Source organism: Erpetoichthys calabaricus, chromosome 12, assembly GCF_900747795.2.
Source record: "Erpetoichthys calabaricus chromosome 12, fErpCal1.3, whole genome shotgun sequence".
Lineage (NCBI taxonomy): Eukaryota > Metazoa > Chordata > Cladistia > Polypteriformes > Polypteridae > Erpetoichthys > Erpetoichthys calabaricus.
This window is the reverse complement of record NC_041405.2, coordinates 36590883-36612738: the sequence shown is the minus strand read 5'-3', so window position 1 is coordinate 36612738 and position 21856 is coordinate 36590883. Positions and strand designations below refer to the sequence as shown.

Genomic DNA, 21856 nt, shown 5'->3' with positions numbered 1-21856 from the left:
TACACTTTTTTTTTTTTTTTAAGATTTCTCAATCATAGTGTAACCACATTGCATACATGTACAGTCATGGCCAAAATGATCAGCACCCCTGGAATTTTCCTTGAAAATGCCTTATCTATATTACTAAATGACAGTTTAATTTATGCACGGCGGACGCACCGAAGCTCATGCGCACTGCGCCGCAGCACCCCAGAGTCAAACCCAGCGGCTTCCCAGAGTCAGTAGGTGGCGCCCAAACAACACAACCTGTAAACTAAACTTGCTCTAATCCACTGTGCCAGCAGTCGGTGTCAGCAGAGGCAACGGAGTCACGGCTCCAAATGGAAAGAGCTCAACGATTTGTAATACAAAACCGAGCCCGTAGTTCCCAGAGTCAGTGCGTGGTGCCCAACAATTTGTAATACAAAACCGAGCCCGTAGTTCCCAGAGTCAGTGCGTGGTGCCCAAACATCACAACCTGTAAACTACACCTGCTCTAATCCACTGTGCCAGCAAGCAGTGTGTGTAAGTTGGAGTATGCTTCCTAACAGTAAAAGACTTCTACCTAACGACACAACAACAGAACAACAAAGACGAGACTGCATGGATAAAAACAATACATGGAGGCTCCTACGACGCGCTTCTGACACAGCAGAGGCAAAGAAGTCACGGCTCCAAATGTAAGGAGCTCAACAAATAGTAATACAAACACGAGCCCGTATGGCTACGACCTGTAAACAAGCCCGTATGGATAAAAACAATGAACGAAAGCGCCCACACAAAGACACCGCTTTAGTACAAATATGTTTATTTAATTAAATGAAAACTTTACCATGGCTACGACCTGTGAACTAAACCTGAGGTAAAGCGTGCACGCCATGTTGTACAGCCACCCGAACGCGACCGCCCACACCACCGCATATACCACGTTCATTTAGTAATGTAGCCCTCCATGCCCGGATCTGCTGCCATGGTAACTTCAGCACGCAAATCCGCTGCCGTCAGCAAACGACTTCTCGCTGACTACACAGCCATAGAAAAACAAAAAACAGACTGTCTGGATAAAAACAATAAACGAAGGCGCCTACAACGCGCTTCTGAAATACCAGAACCAGATGAGTCACAGCTCCAAAATGAACGCACTTTAGTACAAATATGTTTATTTAATTAAATGAACTTTACCAGGACGCACCCACCCTCCATGATATTTCATCCCTTCAAGTATCAGAGGGAACAGAAAGTGATTGCCATTCTTGGATTTGCGATTCTTTTGAGAATCGCGGGCTTGCTGGTTTCTCCCAGAAAACTGTTGCAATTACAAATGTTTTGGCATACACGTTTATTTCCTTTATGTGCATTGGAACACAAAAAAACAGAGAAAAAAAAGCCAAATCTGCACATCATTTCACACAAAACTCAAAAACCGGGCTGGACAAAATTATTGGCACCCTCAACTTAATATTTGATTGCATGCCCTTTGGAAAAAATAACTGAAATCAAGCGCTTCCTATAACCATCAACAAGCTTGTTACACCTCTCAACTGGAATTTCTGACCACTCTTCTTTTGCAAACTGTTCAAGGTTTCTCAGATTTGAAGGGTGCCTTCTCCCAACAGCAATTTTGAGATCTCTCCATAAGTGTTCAATCAGATTTAGATCCTGACTCATTGCTGGCCACTTCAGAACTCTCCAGTACTTTGTCTTCAACCATTTCTGAGTGCTTTTAGAGGTATGTTTGGAGTCATTGTCCTGCTGGAACGCCCATGACCTCTGACGCAGACCCAGCTTTCTGACACTGGGCCCTACATTGCACCCCAATATCTTTTGGTAGTCTTCAGATTTCATGATGCCTTGCACACAGTCAAGGCATCCAGTGCCAGAGGCAGCAATACATCCCCAAAACATCTTAGAACTTCCACCATGTTTGACTGTAGGTACTGTGTTCTTTTCTTCGTAGGCCTCATTCCGTTTTCTGTAAACAGTAGAATGATAAGCTTTACAAAAAAGCTCTACTTTGGTCTCATCTGTCCACAAGACGTTTGCCCAGAAGGATTTTAGCTTCCTCAAGTACATTTTGGCAAACTCCAGTGTGGCTTTTTTATGTTTCTGTGTCAGCAGTGGGGTCTTCCTGGCTCTCTTGCCATAGCGTTTCATTTCGTTCAGATGTCGACGGATAGTTCGAGCTGACACTGTTGCACCCTGAGTCTGCAGAACAGCTTGAATATGTTTTGAAGTTGATTGGGGTTGTTTATCCACCATTCGGACTATCCTTTGTTGCCGTCTTTTATCAATTTTTCTCTTCCGTCCATGTCCAGGGAGATTAGCTACAGTGCCATGTGTTGTGAACTTCTTGATTATGTTGCGCACAGTGGACAAAGGAACATGAAGATCTCTGGAGATGGACTTGTAGCCTTGAGATTGTGGATATTTTTCCACATTTTTTGTTCTCAAGTCCTCAGACAATTCTCTGCTCTTCTTTCTGTTCTCCATGCTTAGTGCGGCACACTCAGACACACAACAGAAAGGTTGAGTCAACTTTTCTCCATTTTAACTGGCTTCAGGTGTGATTGCTATATTGCCAGCACCTGTTTCTTGCCACAGGTTAGTTCAAACGAGCATCATATGCTTGAAATAAAACGATTTACCCACAATTTTGAAAGGGTGCAAATAATTTTGTCCGGCCCATTTTTGGAGTTCTGTGTGACATGATGTCAGATATGGCTTTTTTTCTCTGTTTTTTTGTGTTGTTCCAATGCACATAAAGGAAATAAAAATGTATACACAAAAAACATTTGTAATTGCAATAATTTTCTGGGAGAAATGGTGCATTTTCTGGGAAAATTCCAGGGGTGCAGATAATTTCTGCCTTGGCTGTAATATACATTTCTCTTAGATAACTGCAAGTCTTATTCCAAATTATGCTTTTGAAATTGACCGGATATTTACAATACTATAGTAATATAAACAGCTAAAGTTTCAGATAGACTGATGTCATTTTTATGAATTGAAGACAAGACTCTGGATCCATGAATGAGTGGGAGAGGTGGGTCTTCAATTCAAAAGAACAGAATTATGGGAATCGCCTGTTTACATTGGACACTGATTTTTCAGGAATTAATATTAATATTTTACCAAAAAAATGCACACATTTACATGTGGATTATGGAACTGAAGTAATGTGAGAATTTTTTAATGGGTCTCCATTAAATTTCATTACATTAAACTGTTTTTTTCTAGTTCAGCATGAAATACAGTATATTAAATGCTTTTCTCAGCCATTAATACAAACTACATGAAGCTGTCCTTTAAAAAAATATTAAAGGCAACTGCCAGGAATTGAGAAAGTCAGCTACATGTACAAATTCAAATATACATTTGTCCATTGCTTTACTATGATAATGCAGAAAATAGCTGTGTGTCATTTTAAAGAAAGTGTATTTTCATTCAGTAATTTTCCACTGCTTATCCAATGAGCAGTGAGGCCCTAACATCATTTTCCTCTGCCACACTCACCAATTCATAATGTGGTATCCCAAGGAATTCTCAGAACAACTGGGAAATATAATCATTCCGGCGAGCCCTGGGTCTTCTCCGGGATATCGTCCCAGCTAGCTGTGCCAGTAAAACCTCCACTGGGAGGAGAGTGCCCGAACCATCTTAGTTGACACCTCTCAATGCAGAGGATCAGCAGCTCTATTCAGAGCCTCTCCTGAATATCTGTGCTTCTCTTATCATCTTTAAGGCAGAGCCCAGCCACACGGCTTTGAAAGCTCATGACCATAGACGAGGGTAGGGAAGGAGACTAACTGGTAAATCAAGAGCCTTACCTTCTGGCTCAGGATCTTTTTTACCACTAAGGATTGGTATGGTGTCTGCATAACTGCACTCGCCACCCCTATTTGTCTGCAGATTTCACCATCCATTTATTTACCTTTCACTTTTGAACAAGAACCCAAGGTATTTAAACTGTTCCACTTGAGGCAGCAACTCACCTTGCACTTGGAGAGGACAGTCCATTATGGCCTCAGATTTGGAGGTGCTGATCCTCAACCCTGTTAAAACTATGATTATACTGGGACCAAATGGTCCTTATTAAGGGCCGCCAGACCCCATACTCTTCCCGTACCCTCCACAGAATCTCTCAAGGAACATGGTCATACTCCTTCACTAATTAAAAAAAAACATGTAGGCCAATTAAGCATACAGTGATCCCTCGCTATATCGCGCTTCGCCTTTCGCGGCTTCACTCTATCGCGGATTTTATATGTAAGCATATTTAAATATATATCGCAGATTTTTTGCTGGTTCGCGGATTTCTGCGGACAATGGGTCTTTTAATTTCTGGTACATGCTTCCTCAGTTGGTTTGCCCAGTTGATTTCATACAAAGGACGCTATTGGCAGATGGCTGAGAAGAAACCCAACTTACTTTTCTCTCTCTCTCTTGACTTTCTCTGATCCTGACGTAGGGGGATTGAGCAGGGGGGGCTGTTAGCACACCTAGACGATACCGACGCTCGTCTAAAAATGCTGAAAGATTATCTTCACGTTGCTACCTTCTGTGCAGCTGCTTCGTGAAGCGACATGCTGCACGGTGCTTCGCATACTTAAAAGCTCAAACGGCACGTATTGATTTTTGCTTGTTTGTTTTTCTCTGTCTCTCTCTCTGTCTGCTCCTGACGGAGGGGGTGTGAGCTGCCGCCTTCAACAGCTTTGTGCCGCAGGGCTTCGCATACTTAAAAGCCAAACAGCCCTATTGATTTGTTTGCTCTTCTTTCTGACATTCTGTGCTCCTGATGCGCACTCCTTTGAAGAGGAAGATATGTTTGCATTCTTTTAATTGTGAGACAGAACTCTCATCTCTGTCTTGTCATGGAGCACAGTTTAAACTTTTGAAAAAGAGACAAATGTTTGTTTGCAGTGTTTGAATAACGTTCCTGTCTCTACAACCTCCTGTGTTTCTGCGCAAATCTGTGACCCAAGCATGACAATATAAAAATAACCATATAAACATATGGTTTCTACTTCGCGGATTTTCTTATTTCGCGGGTGGCTCTAGAACGCAACCCCCGCGATGGAGGAGGGATTACTGTAATCCCATGCCCCCTTCCAAGATCCTCATGATGGTAAAGAGCAGGTCCACTGCTCCAAGGCCTAGACAGAATCTACATTGCTCCTCCTGGATATGACGTTCCATGACTAAGCAGAATCAACTTTCCAGTACTCTGGTACTAGCTTTTCCAGGGAGTCTGAGAAGTATGATTACCCTACTAGGTTTAGCACACCCTCCCATCTCCCTTTTTAAAAATAACATCCAGAGTCTTCAGCGTTTCTGGACAGATAATCTTGCAATTCTGGAGATGCTCAATTACTTCAGTGATGTCCAGCAGGGAAATAGCCATTGACTCCACCATTGGCATCTGGCTCTGCCTCCTCCACAAAATGCATATCCATCGAGTTCAGGCTGATTGGCTGTATTATATGTCCTGTGAGTCTCTATGCTTGTTTTTTTTTTTGTTTCTGCTGCAGTATGCATCTGAAGATGTCTATGGGAATAATAATGTTAATCTAATCTAATCCCCAGTCCAGGATAGTACTTCTCCACCCTTGCTGAGAACAGCCTGGGTGAAGCTCTGCTTTCCCCATCCAAGTCGCCTGATGGTTTGCCACAACCTTTTTGAGCCTGATCTATAGTGGCTTTCCATGGTCTCTCCTAACTCAACCCATACCTGGGTTTATGCTTCCTTGACTGCCACGGACGCAGCCCTATTGGCCTGTCCATAGCCCTCTGTTGCTTAGAGAGTCTCCTGTGCTAAACATATATGGAAGGCCCCTTTTCTCCAGCCCTATGGCATTCCTCAACTCCCGTGTCCACCATTAGGTCCTTGGATTGCCACCTCAAGAGACACCTATGGCCTTCAGTCCGATGCTCTTGGCATGTGCTTCCACAATGGAGGCTCTGGACAAGGCCCTTTCGGACCTAATGTCCTCAGCTTCCCCTGGGCATACAGGAAAAGCTCTTTCAGAGATTGGAGTGGAAAGTCTTATGGACAGGGGCCTCCCCAAGAAGTTCCAACTTCACACTCACTACTCACTTGGGCTTTCCAAGTCTGTCCAGGATGACAGCTCTGCCCTTCTTGTCACCCATGTGAGCAGAACATACGGCCACTAATCTGATTATACAATTATAAAATAGACCATAGACCTTTGGGCTAAACTGCTATGGTACCAAGTACACTTATGAGCCACCTTATGCTTGAACATGGTTTTTGTTATGGACAAACAATGCCTAGCACAGAAGTCCAATAAAAAAAAATACAGCTCTGGTTTAGATCAAGAATGCTGTTCCTTCAAATCATGCCTCTCCAGGTGTCTCCATTATACACGAGGGTGTTGAAGTTGCCCAGCAAGGACCCTTTTCAGAATCCTCTCCAGGCACTCCAAGCAGGCCTGACGTTCCAAACTGGCATTTGGTGCATAAGCAGATATTGCAGTCAAGAGTCCTCCGCTCTGCAACCTTCTGCCACACAGAGGCAGCCCTTTTTTTCTCCAAGACAAACTCCAGTAAGGCATTGATCAGGCTGTGGATCAAGAAGAAGCCAACTCCCACCCAACACCTTTTCCTCTGGCAAGTCCAGAATAAAGGAGAGTACAGTGTCTCTCAAGAGTTTTGGTTCCAAAACCAAGTGTGCGGATGTACATGAGCCTCACTATATCTAGCTGGAAATGCTCCGACTCACCCACCAACTCCAGCTCCCTGCCCCCAACAGAGGTGATATTTCATGTTCCAAGAGTCAGTTAATGCGTCTGGGCTTCAGTCCAACAAGTCTTATGCCTTCAACTACCACCCAGAGGCCACAGGAGGGAAGCCTTATGTCACGATTTCAGGCTATGTGTGACAGGGCCCCGTGGTAGGCCTAGCTATCAGGGACTCCTCCAAGCCTGGTTCTATGAGGAGGACCTGGTAACCACATAGTGGTTATGGTACTCATTTTAAATGTGCATCTGCGTCATTAGGGGCATTAACTACTATCTGCTACTCAATGGTAAATTAACAGAGATCTTTAATTTTCTAAGACATGACTATTAGATCCAAGCTTAAATGACAATTTACTCTGAAGACCGCAAACAAATGGTCTCCTACTGACATATAACGCATATCTAAATAAATATAAATGTAAATAAATAATTTTCGCAGCCATGAAAATCATATGTGGACAATGACATATTTTACTGACATTTGAATACTAATATGGTATTTTAAAATTTAGTTTAGAGGAGGAGAAAGGTTAGGAAAGTGACAGTGAAGGTAGCAACCTTGAATATTAGCAGTATGATTGGTAAAGGGAGAGAGTTCACAGATATGATGGACAGAAGGAAGTTCAGGTGTTGATATTTGTTGATACAGGTTGATAATTGTATGTGCAAAAGACCAGATGGAGGGGAGTAAGGTTAGTTGTATTAGAGGTGGGTTCAAACTGTTCTACCATGGTGTGGATGGAAGGAAATATTGGATAGGGGTTATCCTGAAGAAACAGTGTGTCAAGAGTGTTTTGGAGGTGAAAATTGTGTCAGACAGAGTGATGATAATGAAGCTGGAAACTAAAGGTGTGAAGATGAATGCTATTAGTGCATATGCTCCACAAACTGGGTGTATGATAGAAGAGAAAGAAGATTTCTGGAGTGAACTGGTGGAGAGTATACCCAAGTAAGAGAGAGTGGTAATTGTAACGGATTTCAATGGACATGTTGGTGAAGGAAACAGAGGGGATCTGGCGGTCTGTAGGATGACATCAGAGATAAAGAACAGGAGGAGAGTGAGGGCCGTTCCAAGAATAAAATGGTGGAAGCTGAAAAAAGAAGACAGTAAAGTGGAGTGGAGTTGAGTGAGGAGGTTAGAAAGGCACTAAATGGCAGTGAAGAGTTACCAGATATCTGGGCAACTACAGCAGAAGGGTGCTTGGTGTGACATCTGGACAGACGAAGGAGGACAAAGAAACCGCAGTAGAAGCATGGAGGTGTTAAGGAAAGAAACATTGAAGTTTTTAACCAGATTGTTTATGCAATATTGGAAAATAAAAGGATGCCTGAGGAGTGGAGAAGAAGTGTACTGGTGCCAATATTTAAGAATAAGGGGGATGTGAAGGACTGTAGTAACTACAGGGGAATAAAACTGATGAGCCACAGCATGAAGTTATGGGAAAGAGTAGTGAAAGCTCGGTTAAGAAGTGAAGTGATGATTAGTGAGCAGCAGTATGGTTTCATGCCAAGAAAGAGCACCACAGTTTATGCAATGTTGGAAAATAAAAGGATGCCTGAGGAGTGGAGAAGTGTACTGATATAGATTTGTAAGAACAAGGATGATGTGTAGAACTGTAATAACAACAGAGGGATACAATTTATCAGCCCCTGCATTATGTTATTGGAAAGAGAAGTAGAAGGTAGGTTATGATGGGAGATGATGATTAGCAAGCAGCAGTATGGTTTCATGCTGGGAAAGAGCACTGCAAATGCACTGTTTGCGCTAAGGGTGTTGATGGAGAAGTATAGACAAGGCCAAAAGGAGTTGCATTGTGTCTTTGTGGACCTAGAGAAAGCATATAACAGGGTGACTAGAGAGGAGTTGTGGTATTAGTATAAGGAAGAGTGGTACAGGATATGTACGAGGGAAGTGTGACAGTGGTGAGGTTGGCAGTAGGAGTGACGGATGAGTTTAAGTTGGAGTTGGGAATACATTCTTATTTGCAATGGTGATGGACAAGTTGACAGAGGAGATAATGGAAAGGAGTCCCCATGGACCTATGATGTTTGTGGATGATAATGTGATCTGTAACAAGAGTAGAAAGCAGGTCGAGGAGACCCTGGAGAAATCGAGATATGAAAGTCATGAATGAAGGTCAGTAGAACCAAAACAGAATACGTGTGTGAATTAGCGGGAGGTCAGAGGAATGGTGAGGATGCAGGGAGTAGAGTTGTAAAGGTGGATGAGTTTAAATACTTGGGATCAACAGTAGAAAGTAACAGAGTATGGAAGAGAGGAGAAAAATAGAGTGCAAGCAGGACGAAGTGGGTGGAAAAAAGTGTCGGGAGTGATTTGTGATAAGACAGGTACCAGCAAGAGTGAAAGTGAAGATCTACAAGACAGTATCGAGACCAGCTATGTTATACAGGTTGGAGATGGTGGCACTGACAAAAAGACAGGAGACATAGCTGGAGGTGGCAGAGTTAAATACGTTAAGATTTGCATTGAGTGTGACAAGGATGTACAGGATTAAGAATGAGTACATTAGAGGGTCAGTTCAGGTTGGACGGCTTGGAGACAAAGCCAGAAAGGCGAGATTACGTTGGTTTGGACATGTAAAGAGGAAAGATACTGGGTATATTGGGAGAAGGATGTTAGGCATGGAGCTGCCAGGCAAAAGAAAAAGAGGAAGACCTAAGAGGAGGTTTAATGGATGTTGTGAGAGAGTACATACAAATGGTGTGTGTGACAGAGCAAGATGCAGAGCTCAGGAAGATAGAACAAGATGCAGAAGACAGATGATCCATTGTGGCGACCCCTATCGGGATCAGCTGAAAGAAGTAGTAGTAGTTTAGGCTTGTAAATTAGCCTATAACACAAGACATCACCAGAGAAGGTATAATATGTATAGTTTATTTGTCCATGTTACATACTATAACTGAGTATTTCTAGCACTGACACTCAAGAAATCTGAAATCCACTATAAAATGATAAAAAATATTAAGTGTTAAGAATTAACTGTAAGGTTATTCTTAATAGTGTAGCAGGGCTACATAGTAGTAATAGTGTAGTCAGTGTTTGTGCTATGTGCGTTTTGTTTCCATCGTCCCGTTTGCTGTTTAATGTGTGCATCAGTGAAAGTCGTCCCCATAAATTACAAGGGGGACGGATGAGGGAAAGAGACCGCAGCCCCAAAATTGGAAAGCACCTGTTTTCAATCACAATCAATTACATCCGCCAGTACTATTTAAGCAATCAGTAGGAAACAGAGAGAGAGAGAGAGGAGAGTCAACGTACCTGCTGTTTACCACATCGCGCCATTGCATCCAGTTTGTTTTTCATTCCGCCGGACTTACTTCAATACCCTCATCACGAGAGACCCCGGGGTCGGACTACATCATCCACCACGCGCCGAGGATTCACGGTGAGGCTGTTCCATTTGTTCCGGGAAATACAAACACTCCACATATCTGTTAACCAGTCATACGCATTCAGGACAATTGTAAACTCTGACTCAAGTTCACGACCATTCATGTCCGTATATCATTCATTGTTGTTATTCGTGTTGTTTGTTATATGTTACAATTGCAAGGGAGGGTTTATTGTGTATATATATGTATATGGTGTTGTCACGTTGTTGCTTTGGTGGAGGTATATATATTTACAATAGGTGCAATGAATGGACACATTTTTGCTCACAGAAATAGGATTTCAGTTTATTCAAACCAAAGAGAGAATACTACAGTGCAATATTGTGAGCTAATACACTACAAAACATAAATTTTTGCACAATATTACACTGAATTCCAAGTATTGTGATAATGTCCCTTAGAATTCCACTCCCCAGCCAGATTTCAACTTTGACATATTTTTTTCATAGCACGAGAGGCATCAGCATGTTGATGTTGTGGAAAAATTAAATTTATTATAGTAATGCCAAAAGACAGAATAAAACTGAAAAAAACAGAAACAGAGTTCCAGTAATAACACTGCCTACTATATTAATAAAAACAACAAAAAAAAAAACTAATTTCAAAACAGGCCCAGAACTTTCAATGAATGACCATCTATTGTCTGATGGGCAATGAACCTACCAGGAAAGGAAATGGAGCAGCACAATGAAGTTTTAGAATTTTTCGAAGTACTCTTCCTGGAGGTGAATGCACTTCTCCCTCCAGTGTTCCAACCTCCAAATGTCGACAAGGAGGGAATAAAAAAATGACACTTCTTGCAAGTCATACATGGTACCACCTCATCAATGAGGTCATCTTTGTCAAAATGGTGACCACGCAGGTTCTACTTCATCTCAGGAAAGACAAAAGAAATCAGAGGGTACCAAATCTGATGAATAAGGAGGACGGGGAAATAGTCTGAAGTTGCAAACTCTGTGTAATGGAGCATTGTTGTGATGAAAGAGGACTTGAGAAACAACTTTTCTAGAAGTTTTTCAGCATTGGCATCCTTCAGTTTAAGACACTGAAGGAAATTACAAAACAGGACTGGTCTACTTAAGAAAAAAAGTTAATGTACATCAAATTACTCATTCATAGGTAGGCTTACTTCCTATCAGACACCCATATCATAATATGAATAGAGAAAAGCTGGAAGAAACCGTAAAAATATTTAACTTACCTGCAGTGTCTTGCCTAGACCCATACAGTGTGCCAGAATACAACCTGAACCGTGGTACTGCTTGGTTTTCTGCACAGATTCACAGCAACAATCCCATATAAATTGAACACCTGGGCAAAAAATATAGATTTTTAAAACCAAAAAGTAAACTTTCTGTAACAGAGTTTGAAGCAATAGAATCCAAGTTTATCTTGTAGGCAAAAAATTGATTATCTTCATGATGTCTGAACATAATGGTAATACAATAATGTGAAAATGTTTTCAGCACCTATCAGTTTATTCTAATGTCTTGCTTTAGTCAATGTATAGTTTCAGTGTGTTGTACACATTTAGGAAATGAATGAAGGCAAATAAAAAGTCATACAATGAATGCACACAAACAAAATTATTTTATCTCTGTTGGCTAACATTGACAGGTCTTAAATTATAAAAAGCATGACACAAGACACTGGCTGGTAAAAAATAAACTCTGCGAGAAATTTACCAGAGGGATTCTAAGTAGAAAAAATGGCATGGGTACTTAGGAAACTAGATGGATCAGATAAAATATAACTACCCTTATAATAGCAGAAAGGTATGGTGAAGAGAGTAGGGGTCTATGGAGGTGTAGAATTTAAAAATAAAAACAGTGTGGCTCAGGTTTAGTAGGGCAGGTGCGTGCTGCTACAAAGCTGTACAGCTGCAGGGTCTTCAGTTGGGATGCAAGCTGATTGCTTATTAATGTACAGGCACAATCAGCTCAGCTGTTCCCCTCACTGACACTCCACAGGTCGAAATCAAGGACCTACACCCACAAGAGAATAAAAGCACCATAAACAGGAGACTGAAGTGAAAGAAAATGTGAGAAAGACAGGAGGTAAAAAGCAAGAGGATGCCAGGATCATGGCAGAGCCAGTGCAGCAGAAAAGATGCAAGACAGTCATAAAAGCCCCAGACAATGCAACTGAGGCATCACAGATGATTAAAGATATTAAAGCGGGACTTGGGTTAAGCAATATAAGTATAAGCAACACAATAACATACAACAAAGAGGCACATTCTTAATTGAAAATCATGTCCTTCTGTGGTACCAATATAGACATTAAAATTGAGGCAACATAAAAAAGTACTTCCAGTTTGAAAGTCTCACAGCAGAAACACAAATACATACATACTGTGGCAATGTGCTACTGGATTGATAAGTTTCAATAGTGACAGTGAGACAAATGCAAAACCACAATGCAGAATTCAACACTGACTTATAAAGAGAGAGAGGAGGTTGGGAGCATGCGCTGATGCAGTGTACTGCCACATCCACCACATGAAAAAACAACTCAGGATCCCAGATTAGGACCCGAGTGCAGCCATGCAATGGGTGACACCTCAGCACCACACTAGTTCAGATGGAATGGAACAGTGTGAGTTTTTTTTATGGTGGCTGGAGTGCTAATTCTGCCAAAAACCCCCAGGTTTTTCCCTACAGGATGGAGGGCCTATATGCAGGGCTGGGTGCAGATTAATGTTATACCTAGCACAGAGCAATTGCAGGTTAAGGGCCCTGCTCAAGTGCCCAACAAAGTAGAGTCACTTTTGGTGTTAACTGCATTGTTAACACTAGAATCCCTGAAGGCAATGAAAATGCAGTATTTGCAATGCCGGACCACCTTAAATTCCTTTGCAACTCTTTGCTTTGCAAATGTGTCAATCAGCACTAGCAGCAAGCAGCCTGCGATCACATCCACCACCAAGGCAGCTGAAGTCAAGTTAGATGCAAAATTCTCAGAGCTGAAGTCTGCTTATCTGGGAGTAAGGTGTCAGGAATTGTACTGGGCAAATATATTGTTATTTGGAATACATACATTTCATGCATGTTCCGTGTCTACAATGGAAAGCAAGGCAAGAAATGTTGAACACATAACTAAAACAGAAACTTTTTTAATGTTAATTTTTTTTTACATCTAAGATGTCCCACTTAAAGGTCTTTCAATGCTGTATCTGTCCTAATGTCTATATAAACAAAGGAAATTCCAGGTTCTGTATTACATCTTGCCTGAAGAAGTGGCCCGAGTTGCCTCAAAAGCTTGCATATTGTAATCTTTTTAGTTAGCCAATAAAAGGTGCCATTTTGCTTGACTTAAGTAATAATTGAGAAATTGTTGACGTGAAGTGTGTAATGTGTGAAGACTGAAGTCTAAATCCAAAATATCAAATAAACACTTTCACAAAAGGTATAACAAAACAAGTGTGCTTTTATTCAATAATATAATCAAAGAAAAAGAAATTGTTCAATTTACATGTTACTGGCAATGTGTAAAAACTGAAGCCCAACTATCAATCAATACAAAGTAGACATGTCTGCTTGGCTGGTGCAGAGGTAAGGACTGCTGCCTCATAATCAAAAGGTTGCAGGTTCAATCCCGGGTCCTCCTCATAGTTACCATTTCAAGTAGTGAGCTGTTATTATTGTTACTATTATATAATAAAAACATTCATTTGATTTAAGTCTGTAACAGCAGGTGTAAATTTATGGTACCAAGTTAGTTCTGAAGGCATAAAAGCAGACACAAAAATGCAGCTCAATAATTTGTTCTTGGTGTCTTATTGAACAGACAGACACCAGAATGTCTACTGTGGATGTTATTTTTCCTCGCACATGGACATTCATATCAACATATCATTTGAACTATTTTTTTTATTCCAGAATCCAAGAATAAAACTGAATACAAAAAAATCGTTCAAATTCAGTTTTATTCATGAATTCAAGAATAAAACTGAATTAAAAAAATGCTTAACATGACATGTTGAAATGAATGTCCGTGTGTGAGGAAAAGTAACATCTTTTACAAGTACCACGAATTTACACAGGATGTTACAGACTCGCATCAAATGTATGTTTTTGTTATATGATGATAATAATAATAACAGCTCACTACCTACACTGCTAAATACAGAGAAGATGCAGGATTTTGCGGCTGCAAAATTGGTGATCAAGACAAGGAATGGGCACCTACATTTGCTGTGTGACATGTGCTGTCAGTCTGAGCCTGGCTCAGTGGCACTCGAAAGACGATGCTGTTTGCTGTTCCGATGATATAGCGAGAACAGAAAGACCATGTGATGGACTGTTACTTCTGTTTGACTAATGTGTCTGGTTTCTCTGCCAAAAACAAGAAGTCAATTGAATATCCTAATCTGCCTTCAACAATGAGACCCGTGCCACATGACAGCAGTCTTCCAATTCTGAAACCACCAGAGGATTGGACCTTAGACGAACCAGATGAAGAAACTGCAATGCAGGGTACTGACAGTGACATTGACCCAAATTGAATGATTTGGGCAGTGATTTGGGTCTGTCAAAAGCAAAGGCCGAGCTGCTGGGTCAGAGACTGCAGGAATGGTGTTTGCTGTCACCAGGTACGAAACTTTTTGTGTTTCGAGGCCGACATCATGATATAACCAAATTTTTTTGCACAAGTCAACAGTCTCTGTTGTGACACTGAAGGATTGTTCTCGGCCTTGGGTTGTGATCACAACCCGGAAGAGAGGCGTCCCTTCATTGATTCATCAATGTTAAGCCTAAAAGCTGTTCTGCTACACAATCGCAACGTTCATCTTTCAGTATCTGTTGGCTATGCAGCACACATGAAAGAAACATATGAGAATATGGAACTGTTGCTGAAGCACGTCCAGAATAGCAGGTACAACTGGAATATCCATGGAGATCTTAAAGTCGTTGCTCTGTTACTAGAACTGCAGCTCGGCTATACAAAGTAGTGTTGTTTCATCTGTGAATGGGATCACCTAAATTCTATACTTTCTTACTCTTATTTTATTTCTTTTATTGTACGTATAGTTCGTGGATACAGCTGACTCGAATTGTATGGATTTGGCTTAATACTGTATTTACAGATTTTATGGACTCTACCTTGACTGGGAACAGCCGAGTCTGTGGATCACGGGACAAGAACCTACGAACATTTCTTTGTACCTGGCAATCTAGGACCTCGGGATGATCTGTCTCCGTGATTATATTAAATTCGCTATGCTGATCTGCTCCCGTTTCATCTTATAGTACTTTACGACTGGGAACTGATCTGATGTTCATACTAATCTGGCTTTTGGTTCCGGGGCGATCACGCCTGAAATTACCAAGCGTTACTGTTTATGGCTGTGTATTGGAACCTCCAAATCCTGCTACCTCCTCCTGCTATGCTTTCTGCTGCTTGCTATCGCCGCTCACCTATGCTACCACACCCGCCTGTCCTACCGGTTCCATTGTGCTGTGCTGCTTCTCCACTGCTATTCAGATAAGTATTGCCCAGTATCATGCTAAAATACTCTCATGACAAACTCCTTCTTATTAAACAGTTTGTCCAGAGCAAATGGTCTGACTGGAACATCCTAAAGGACGGCGGTATTTTGTAGCGGCCAAAATATATACATCGCAGGTCAGGTCGCCGCCACCGCCAGGCTGCGAATGAAAAGACCACCAGCAGCATTTGCTCAGGAATACGCCGTCCTTCTCATGACCCTAGAAATAGAAGTTTCAGTGTGCCAAATTTACATTATCTGCAAATAAACCCTGATCGTGGCTCTGTGCAAAAAGAAGCCTCATTAACTAATATTGCACTGTTTAACTCGAGGTCTCTTAATGGCAAAGTTTTGGTGCTGTCAGAACTCATCACTGACACCAAACTTGATATTCTGTGCTTAACGAAGACTTGGCAAAAGCCAAACGAATTTGCGTCTCTCACAGAGGCGACTCTAATTGGTTTCACTTTCCACATAGAGCCTCGCAGCTCAAGACAAGGTGGTGGGCTTGCAGTAACTGTCAGAGCAGACTTAAACATTAAACGAATTCCAATTGACTGTCCATTGTCTTTTGAGTGTCTGGCTCTTAAACTAATAACGAAATCAGGTCCTGTCTCACTCATTGTTCTTTATTGTCCCCCAAAATACAATGCATCCTTCTTATCCGATCTGATTGAACTTTTGACCCACCTAAGCTCTTACTCTGAGAGAATTATCCTTCTTGGTGATTTCAACATCCATACTGACACCCCCACGTCTAAACTGAGAAATGAATTCCTATCCTTACTGGACTGTTTTGACTTGACACAACATGTTGATTTTCCCACCCACTCTGGTGGTCATATATTGGATCTGATCTGCACTTCTGGACTATCTGTTGCCAACATTTACAGCACTGATTTGGGACTCTCTGACCATAAAGCAGTATTTTTCACTGTTTCACTGCCTTTCCTTCCTCTTACCTGTAAACGACAAATTTCTTACAGAAACCTTAAAAATATCCGTCCCTCTATTCTTTCTGGATCCATTTCTGATCTTTTACTGTCTTTAGTTATTCCATCAACACTAGATAGTCTTGTTGACCACTATAACTCAGCCCTTCATTCAGCATTAGATAAAACAGCTCCTTTAAAACATAAGGAGGTTTCCTTTAAACGTTCAGCTCCTTGGTATAACTCAGAATTGCGATGTATGAAAGCAGTTGGCCGACACCTTGAGGGAATGTCACGTAAGACTGGCCTCACCGTGCACATCCAGGCTTTCTCTGACCACCAAAGATCTTACAGAGAAGCACTAACTTCTGCCAAGAACACCCATTACAGCAGAATAATAGAAAGTGGCCATGATAACCCAAGGGTTTTGTTCTCTGTAGTTAATAAACTACTAGAACCCGCATCTGGCCCAACTACCTCTTCTACTGAAGTCTGTGAGGAATTCCTCCACTTTTTCCGTAACAAAATTAAAGATCTAAATAATTCAACTAACATAAATACATCATCTGTTTATATCTCTCCCTGTTTTCCCACTCCATCCAGCTCCTTCTCTAAGTTCTCACCAGTCACATCTGCGTTTGTTAATAACCTGCTTTGTAAGATAAGGCCGACTACTTGTGTACTGGACCCCATCCCCACCACACTACTTAAATCCTGCCTTCATGCCATAATCCCGACTGTTACAACAATAATAAACTCATCCCTTGACACTGGCTCTGTGCCCGTCACTTTTAAAATTGCTTCTGTAACCCCAATGTTAAAAAAGTCTAGTCTTGATGTTGACAATCTTAACAATTTTCAGCCTATTTCCCACTTACCTTTCCTGTCAAAAGTTCTTGAGCATGTTGTAGCTTCCCAACTCACCAATTACCTAACCTCTAATAATTTGATGGAACCCTTTCAGTCTGGTTTCAGGGAGCGGCACAGCTGTGAAACTGCTCTGCTACAGGTAACCAATGATTTGCTTATGGCAGCAGACTCTGGACAAACCAGCATATTAATTCTGTTAGACCTCAGTGCAGCATTTGACACTGTCAGACATGACATCCTACTGTCCAGAATGGAGAACATGCTGGGTATCTCTGGCACTGCCCTCCAGTGGTTCAAGTCTTATCTGACTGATAGGCTAGAGTTTGTTAGTCTTGGCAACAGCAGATCCAGCTCAGCGCCGGTCACACAAGGAGTCCCTCAAGGCTCTGTCCTCGGTCCTCTGCTTTTCTGTATTTATATGCTTCCCCTTGGCCATATTATCCGTAGCTATGGACTGGGTTATCATTTTTATGCAGATGATACTCAACTCTACTTCAATGTTAAAAGTGGAAGTTCATCAGAGCTTTCTCAGCTCACAACCTGCCTTAGTGAAATCAAAACCTGGATGGAGCAGAACTCTTTAAAATTAAATTGCAATAAAACGCAACTCCTGCAAATTGGGACTAAAATGCGACTTAATAAAATGAGCTCCTTCCCAGTCTATCTTGGCGGTGATCCCATCAGACCTGCCTCTACTGTAAAAAATCTTGGTGTCATTTTTGATTCCTCCCCCTCTTATTCCGCCCACATAAAGTTTTAATAATAATTGACAGAATGTAGACATGAAGCATATAATGTGTGAAGACTGAAGTCCAAATATCAAATAAACACTTTCACAAAAGATACAAATATAACAGAACAAGCGCGCTTTTATTCAAGAATATAACTGCAGAAAAAGAACCCGTGTTAGGGTGCGACATTGACACGTTATTAACCCGACTGCTTTGATGGCATAATGGTAAGAGCTGCTGACTGGTAATCAAAGGTTCAATCCCACACGACTCCATTTTGAAAAGCGAACAGCTGTTATTCTTACTATTTTAGAATAAAAACATACATTTGATTTTGAGTCTGTAACAGCCGGTGTAAATGTATGGTACTTGTAAAGGTTAGCGTTGTTTTTTATTTACAGTCATCCCTCACCTATCGCGGGGGTTACGTTCCAGAGCCCCCCGCGATAGGTGAAAATCCGCGATGTAGCGACCTATATTTGATTATTTATACATATTTTAAGGCTTTATAAACCCTTCCCACACTCTTATAAACCTTTCTCACTCTCGTTAACCTTTCCCACACTCTTATAAACACTTCCTATGCTCTTAAACACTTTCTACATTCTTAAACACCGCAGACCAACACCGCACACTGCACGCAGTGATCAGACGTCGATGTGTCTGCACTTGCTTTGTGAAGGGGGGCAGCTGAACTCATGCTGAGCAGAAATGTACTTTGTGCTGCTTCTGCCAAAATGCCTGCTTGTCGCTCTGCGCGTTCGGAAGGAGGAGGAGGAGTGGGGGTGTGTGAGGGCTGAACGCACGTTCGCTCAAACCCCCCTCCCCGGAGGCGCAGTACGCTCCTGCCACTTCGCATTGTCAAGGGGGTGGGGAGCTGAATGAACGCTAAGGAGAAGTGGACTTTGTGCTGGCTTTGTGCTGCTTGTCGCTCTGCGTGTCAATAATTTAAAAGCCTGTACAGCACCTATTTTCCTGTCTCACTGTCTTGTCTTGCGTGAAGTTAAAATGTTTTATAATTGTGAGATGTTACTCATATCCTTAGCCCGACATCCACATATCATATGTGTTAACAAAGTGTGTTTTTTAAGTTTACATGTGTTTAAAGCATGTGGGATGGGTATTTTAAGGCTTAAACTATAAAAATGTTTATTTATATGGTCTTTCTATATCGCGGATTTTCTCCTGTTGCTGATGGGTCTGGAACATCACTTGTATTTAAAAACCCGCGAAGTCGTGAATCCGCGAAAAGTGAACCGCGAAATAGCAAGGGATTACTGTATTCAGTTTTATTCTCCCAGTTACGTTCACATTACCCCCGATCTGACACTGCTGTTTTCACATAAAGACGCGCTATAGCAGAGGTAAACTCAGATGATGACGAGGGTTCTACATCGGAGAAAGAATGCACGCCACACTTATGATTAACACTTAAATATGCAAACATACCATCAACTTGATGTGGCTTCAGTTTTGTTACCATATTCCTGTGAACCTGCACAAGAGGCTCCTTGGTTTTCTCATCTTCATCTAATACAAGCTTGGTAGTAATAGGGCACTGGATTTGGGATGCTTCTTCAACTACAATTACCTAAAAATAAACAAATATAAATGTTTTTCTTGAGAAAAAAATCAATGTTAAAAGCTTATAAATGTTTTTTTGAGATAAAAATCAATATGAAAGGCTTAGCAAGTCTCTGACATTATCAAATTTTCATTTCTCAATTTGTAATTTTCAAAACAGTCATTTATATTCTATACTGGTACAATATTATACAAAGGCATGTTTCTAGTAATTTGACCACTTGCTTGCCAAGATTTTAGTACAGTGCTGCCATTTTTCCCTTTAGCTGATTTCTTTCAAGTTTTATCGAGTACCGGATATTATGCCTTTAACTTCTACAACAGCATGAAACCTTAGAGATTAGAAACACTCCGTAGACGTTTTGGTGTATGTTGACCTGGAAGCCTCAGGTAGATTTTTTGGCATCACATTTTTGCTCCAAAAATAAATAAAATAAAAAAAGATAATTTACTGGACTAAAACCAGTAAACAGTACAGTCCACTGTAGTAGTTATATTAAAAAAAAAAAAAAAAAAAAAAAAAAGAGTTTCAGTCTTGTTTATGGAACCAGCTTCAGAGGATGTTTTTGCCATGGCACACTATCTTTCTGCAGGTAATTAATTTAAAAAATGAGCTGCTTATGGCCATAATGGAATGTGCATTGTTAACAAAAATGCTTCAGCATGCTGCAGAATAAAATTACTCTAAAATGGAACTGAAAGACTTCATTTGCAGCAAACCATTATCCACACTATTACCAAACTGTATTGTTGACACAATGCAAGATACATCTGCAAATATTTACAGTACATCAAATTTTAACTGTACCATCTGTATGCTGCAGCAGAAATCAGTAAGACTGAACAAATCAGCCTTGTCTCCACTAACTTAACAAGTTGCCTTGTCCGCAGAATTGTTGACCATGGGAGAATTTTGTTTAATCACATAATTCTCTATGAATTCAATAGTCTATACGAAGAAAGCAGTTTTTGAGGTTCTGAACTACAGCTGGCAACATCAATTATACCACCGTCAAATTCACTTATATCACAAGTCCTGATCATTCTAATGTTTGCTCAAGCACCTACTAATCATCTTGGTCATGTCTACAAGATATATATACTGGGTTGCAGCAACATGATTAAATGTTGTCAGGAATATTCTATTTGCACTCAGCAAGTGCATCCAATAAAGCACCCAGCGACAGCATAAAATTTATGCAAGATGCCTATATATAATTTAAACAATCATGCAGTAGAACATTTACAGCAATTTACTCAAAATGAACTCAATGGCACCTCTTCTCTGTAAATTGCAAGGTGAGGTATACCTTATGCTCAAAAACATTTTATTGAGGTAGCATTTATTTGAAAATTTAAATTAACACGGGAAAATTAAGTGTTAGTACAAATAAATTACAAATAAATAACAAATAAAAAATAGTCAATGAAAATAATCCAAATCTTTTTCTAAAATATCATCAACATTATTAAGAGACGTCATACTATACCTCTCGCAACTTCTCCCTTAATTGCTCACGTTCTGCAATACGTTTTCTCCTTTCTTCTTCTTCCTTAAGAGCATTTTGTGTTTCAGACCTTAGTTTGTCCACTTTAAGAATTTTACGAATTTTCTTGCGACCCTTTCCAGGAGACTTTGAATCATCATCATCTTCATCACCACCTTCATTCTCCTCCTCTGAATTACTCTACACAGAAAAAGACACTATCACATCAGACCTGATAATAAATAATTTGAATACACTTAAGGCTTATTATAAATAACAAAAGTTAAAATAGTTAAGACAAAGATATACTTTGAATTGTAATCTATACATATTAATAAAAGGCAAAGCCCTCACTGACTCACTGACTGACTGACTGACTGATTGACTGACTGACTGATTGACTGACTGACTGATTGACTGACTGACTGACTCACTCATCACTAATTCTCGAACTTCCCGTGTAGGTGGAAGGCTGAAATTTGGCAGGCTCATTCCTTACAGCTTACTTACAAAAGTTAGGCAGGTTTCATTTCGAAATTCTACGCGTAATGGTCATAACTGGAACATATTTTTTGTCCATATACTGTAATGGAGGAGGCGGAGTCACGTA

At 40.8% G+C, this 21856-nt stretch overlaps 1 protein-coding gene across 3 annotated transcripts in view; it reads right to left on the bottom strand.

Moving 5' to 3' along the window:
• atrx (ATRX chromatin remodeler) overlaps positions 1–21856 on the bottom strand; it is a 387366-nt gene that overhangs the window by 133047 nt on the left and 232463 nt on the right. For all 3 annotated transcript variants that reach the window (XM_051934359.1, XM_051934358.1, XM_051934360.1), the window contains 3 exons: positions 21250–21447; positions 19625–19766; positions 11353–11462 (listed from right to left, as the gene is read on the bottom strand). In XM_051934359.1, coding sequence (XP_051790319.1) covers positions 11353–11462; positions 19625–19766; positions 21250–21447 — 450 coding nt within the window. The remainder of the gene's footprint in view (positions 1–11352; positions 11463–19624; positions 19767–21249; positions 21448–21856) is intronic.